This window comes from Austrofundulus limnaeus, unplaced genomic scaffold (assembly GCF_001266775.1).
Source record: "Austrofundulus limnaeus strain Quisiro unplaced genomic scaffold, Austrofundulus_limnaeus-1.0 Scaffold0, whole genome shotgun sequence".
NCBI lineage: Eukaryota > Metazoa > Chordata > Actinopteri > Cyprinodontiformes > Rivulidae > Austrofundulus > Austrofundulus limnaeus.
This window is the reverse complement of record NW_013952402.1, coordinates 9,624,174-9,629,219: the sequence shown is the minus strand read 5'-3', so window position 1 is coordinate 9,629,219 and position 5,046 is coordinate 9,624,174. Positions and strand designations below refer to the sequence as shown.

The window sequence follows — 5,046 nt, the reverse complement described above, 5'->3', positions numbered from 1 at the left end:
TATATATATATATATATATATATGCATTACATTCTAGAATAAGATAGCATACATAACCAAGAAAGAATATGTTTTCTGAAAGGTAGTGCATTCTTTGAAGAACTTCAAAATTTCTCCCCCCATACACCTTACTAATGGATTTTTTTATATGCATGTCTATGAGTGTGTGAGAGGATGTGGAGTAGAATAGGGGATAGACTGTATTTATGTATTTATGTCTTGAGGGAAAATGGCTACTTTTACAAAGAGAGGGAAGGGGAAAAAACAGTAGCAGACCTCATTCTTATCCCCTTGAGTCCTCTCCATGTGCTTCACACTAAGCTATTGTGGATGTAATTTGACGTGCTGCATTTGGTTTGCCCAATTGCTACTGCAGCATTTTCAGTGTCAGTGCCACAGAAATGAGCATTTTTGCATCCTGCCAAAAGAAAATAAAATGGTATTTGACATTGTGTTTACCTAAACTACAGTGTTGGAAGGGTTTTACACAGTACACATGTGTGCATTATACAGCATAAGTGAAACGGTGACAGATTTTGGATAAAAGATTCCTTCTTAAATTGTATGCATATTGTGTTTTTTTTCTCTTAAAAGGACACAATGAATATTTAAGTTTTACATAAAGTTGCGTTAAAGTTTTAGGCTGAATCTCATTTACTGTGTTCCCCTTAATCTTACCCATATCCATCATCCTTGTTCCCAAGTCACAAAGTGGGGTGGTTAAAACAGTTCAGTGCAGTAAAGATAAACAAGAAATTAATTTGACATAAGATGTTGGCCAATATGCCCATGTATGGCATGTAAAACTACCTGCCAGGCCTGCAGCAAGCTTTGCATTGAAACTTTTTTTACACTAGAGAAAAAAAACAGTAATACCATGAATGGGCAACTTAAATGATGGAAGGGGCCACATTTTTAAAATGTTTGCGTATATATGTGTATGTGTGTGTAGTGCAGTAGCTTAATATATGTCATGCTCAAGAGCATGTATAACATTGGTACTCTTGTTTAATAAATATGACAACTAAAGGTCTGAAGCAAACAAAAAATAAACACATAAATAAATCAGAATATACAATTCAGACATTCCAATTTTTGAAATTATGACAAGTTGTTTTTCTTTTTCTTGACACAATTAAACCTATTTATTCAAACAAATTCTTATGCACCCTTTCCATTATTTTTATTCTTTTACAACTACAGATACTTTTTCATTATGAAATGTCCCTCGGAAGGGGTGTCTAGAAAAAAAAACTGCCACTCAAAATGGAACAAGTCACCTTTGTTTTTGTAAATTCACAAAACATAGTTGTGACTCTCAGATGTTCAAGATAGGGTCCACATTTGGTTTTAATTTTTAAAAAAATCAGCAATTTATTCTTAGAAAATATTGTTAGTTGTCCAAACAATTTTACTATGAAACCAACATATTAAAAAACTGTTGACCACTTGACTCTATGTACAGCAATGTTTTACCACAATACTTCAAACACTGCTGCTACTTGGTATTGGTTTCTTCACAACCACCACAGTCAGAAGCAGACTTCAATTGGTTGTGTTTGAACTGTAAACTTCACTACAGCCTACACGTTCGTGCTTGCAGTCTTAAGATGCCTGTATTCTGTGGTATTTCCTCTGTTTTTCTTCTGATTCTTTAACCGTTCTTTTAATTATTCTTTGTTCAAAATAGTTGCATGTTACACTGTTTGTTGTCAAGCCTCAGGCTGTTGAGAAACCAACCCCATCACCATTAATGATGCAATTTAGAACTCACTAAAAAGTAATTATTTGGAGAAACAGATTTCATTATTGTATAATTTATCAGAAATATAATATGCTCAGTCTGTAAGTAAATATTATTTCTGTGAAGAATTGGTAAATAAAGTGCAAACTGATCAAGCTGTTTTCCCGATCTGCTTTTGGAGCAGTGAGGAAAGTCAGAAACATACGTCTCAATTCGTTTTTCCTGCCTGTTTAATATTTAATGAAATCCAAACAAAGTAAACATCCTCATTATTGGCACTAATTTGTCAACTTCACCCAAATAGACTGCGACACTCTTTTATGAGTATGAGAAAATCTTTATCTTTCTCTTTTTTGCTTGCAAGTTGAAAATGAACTTCAAAGGGTTATTGTGGCGGAGCTGGAAAATACTTAAACATGAACAAAGATTCACTCTTGATTTTTTAAGAGCTGCAGAAGCTTGGTGAATCTGCTGCCTCAGTTATAAAATGGATAAACAAAATATTTCAGAACTAAGCAAAGCACCCTTCTTTATTAGAGACTATTTGCATAAAGAAATTAAGTATTTTTGGGAGCAACTTCAAGCTTTCTTTTTTCTTTTTTTAAAAATGTAAACAAGCTGATGAGTACAAAAGTTATGCTCATTTGACATATCCAAGTCCAAATCATGTGCTGTTTTTTGTTGGTTTAACATAAAGCAAGTGGAAAGAAAACTAGATTTGCTTTTGTGGCTGAATGTCCTCCTAAGCGCTTCGCACTCATCCTGATACTGTCTACTTTTTGCAGCCAACACAGCCAAAGTGTACATTAATGTGGAGGACGAGAATGACAACCCTCCCGTCTTCTCCAGGAAACTCTATATCGGTGGCGTCACAGAAGACACCAAGATTTTCAGCTCTGTGCTCAAGATAGTGGTAAGAAAACATCTTCTCTGACCTTTCAGCACGTATGGTTGAGACGAGCTGAAACAGCAGTATGATTCTGGGCTTTCTTTTCTTACACTTCCTTAGTTTGACAGGCTGCAGGACAGTTTGATCTGCACCATCACTGCTTCGAACATATTTTTGTCAGTTTTACAAGCTGCTCGTTTACAAGAAGGTAGCTGACTGTTGTAATCAGTGTAATTATCTAATAACGTTCTGTTCGTACGACTATGGTTTTGACATCCTGTCGGATTAACAGGCTGCCCTTCGTAAGTTGTTTTATGTTGTCATCTGCTACACCTCCTTTTCTTTTTTTTATTTCAGTTTGTTGTCTGACAGGCCGATGGAATACAAATAGGCTTGACGTTTTATATAAAATGTTTAAATGGCAGTGGTTAAGGTGTACTCAGGGCTTTTGTCACCCCTTTATATTTAGAAAAACTGGTTAATTTGCTGACTGTTTTTCAGTTGTATATTACAAAAGGTAAAAAAAAATATTTAAAGAGTAGTTTATACAGTGATATGACTTGTTCATTTTTTGCCTCTTCTCCAACTTGTTTGCTAAAACCAACATTTTGGTAGCAGATGATAATGTACCCTATTTATTCTAGAATAATGCACTTCGAGTATAATTCGACCCTCATTTTTTGAGCTCAAAAAGCTTAAAAAATATAATTCTTGCATATATTACCACCACTAATTTCAGACAGACTTCAGGATTTTTCAGCCTTTGCGGTGTAACCTCATGTTTTTGAACACAGTTGCACCGATCATTGTGAAATTTGGTAGGAATGTAGATGTGTTCGACTTTCACTGTGCCAGCCAGCAGTTTTACAATAGACCCCATATTTGAGGAGGGGGCTCCATCTGAAATGGGGGTGTCTGGACTTACAAAAATGCTTATAACACAAAAACTGTTCAACATAGAAGCTTCAGACTTTTTTAGTTTGTTTTTTTTTGTTTGTTTGTTTTGTTTTTTGTATGTGTTTGTATGTTTTGTTTAGCTTTGATAAAGGGTTATCCATGAGGCCCACCAAGTAGCACCGTCCTACCCCCGATCCCTCCCAAAACGGTAAAATTTTGGGATGCACCCAGCAGCATGAAATTTAGTAGTAAAAGAGACCAGAGTTTTGGTGCATTGTGGCTTTGCGTGTGTGCGGGGATCATATACTGTATGCCACAGCTATGCAGTATCTAGTTGTAGGCATGTTTGTTGCTGCCGAGGCACAGCAGCGCGAGCTTTCAACTCCTCATGTGTCACTGAATACACGCCGGTTGTAGGATGGACTTACCTGAACACTAACATGATATTCAACTGACCTCCACATCTTCTTTTCATCATTGTGGTTTCAAAAGAAAGAGAAAAACAGATTTTGCTCCGCCGACTACGGTGTGTGAACAGCTACGGTTGTTGTTCATGTACGGACCTATGAGTGACATACAGCGGGAGGGAGGGAGAAATTATGATGATTTATCCTCCTCGACACAATATTTCAGATATCTGTGAGAAAATGTTGAAACTTCCTGTGGTTGTGTATGGTTTTTGTCTTTCTCACATTATTATTGACTGTGTCAGTGTCTGCATGTGCTTGTCTGCAGTGACAACAAAATATTTTACTCTCAGAAGGTCATCATTAGAGATTAAATTTAGGAGTCAACTCGCTTCAAGATAGCTGCTACAGCTAATAGTGTCGGTCAAAGTTACTAAAGATAGCTTCCTCTGTCAGTGTGCCCCAGGGCAGCTGTGGCTACAGTGTAGCTTACCATCATCAGTGTGTGAATGTCTGTAAGTGTAAAGCGCTTTGGGGTCCGGAGGGACTTGATAAAGCGCTATATAAGTTCAGTCCATTTACCATTTACCATATGTGACGTCAGCAAGTCCCCAGATGTCAGTCAAGCTGAACTGCAGCTACAGTTGAGTCCAGTGCAGAAGTTGTAGTCTGTACAGACAACAAAGAGCTTAAAAACGACTAGACCTCTGCTCACAAGATCAAAATCTCCTCACTCGCTTCAAGACCCGTGGTGACCGTGCCTTCTCCTCTGTGGCCCCCAGGCTCTGGAATGAACTCCCTGTTAATCCGTGCTCCCTTTATAACATTGAGCCTCATGCAAGAACCGTTCGTACGCACAGATTTGTTCTTAAGTTGTGCGTACGAGTGATTTAGGAGAATTTGTGGCATTCACCAATTTGTTCGTATTCTAAGATTTTTTTCAGATATGAACAAAATTCACAAGTGGTCCAGACCTGTCGTATATTTTATGAGCAGTCAGTCTGCTGTTATCCAGACGGATCACTAATAACTTTATATTTCGTTAGTTTGAAGATATTTTGAGTTGAAAATAAATCACACTCCATAATTATGTTGACAATAGGTTATTC

The 5,046-nt window shown here is 37.0% G+C and overlaps 1 protein-coding gene across 10 annotated transcripts in view; it reads left to right on the top strand.

Moving 5' to 3' along the window:
- Positions 1-5,046, top strand: part of LOC106513529 (protocadherin-15) — a 207,090-nt gene that overhangs the window by 163,962 nt on the left and 38,082 nt on the right. For all 10 annotated transcript variants that reach the window (XM_014002479.1, XM_014002461.1, XM_014002432.1 and 7 more), the window contains one exon: positions 2,530-2,657. In XM_014002479.1, coding sequence (XP_013857933.1) covers positions 2,530-2,657 — 128 coding nt within the window. The remainder of the gene's footprint in view (positions 1-2,529; positions 2,658-5,046) is intronic.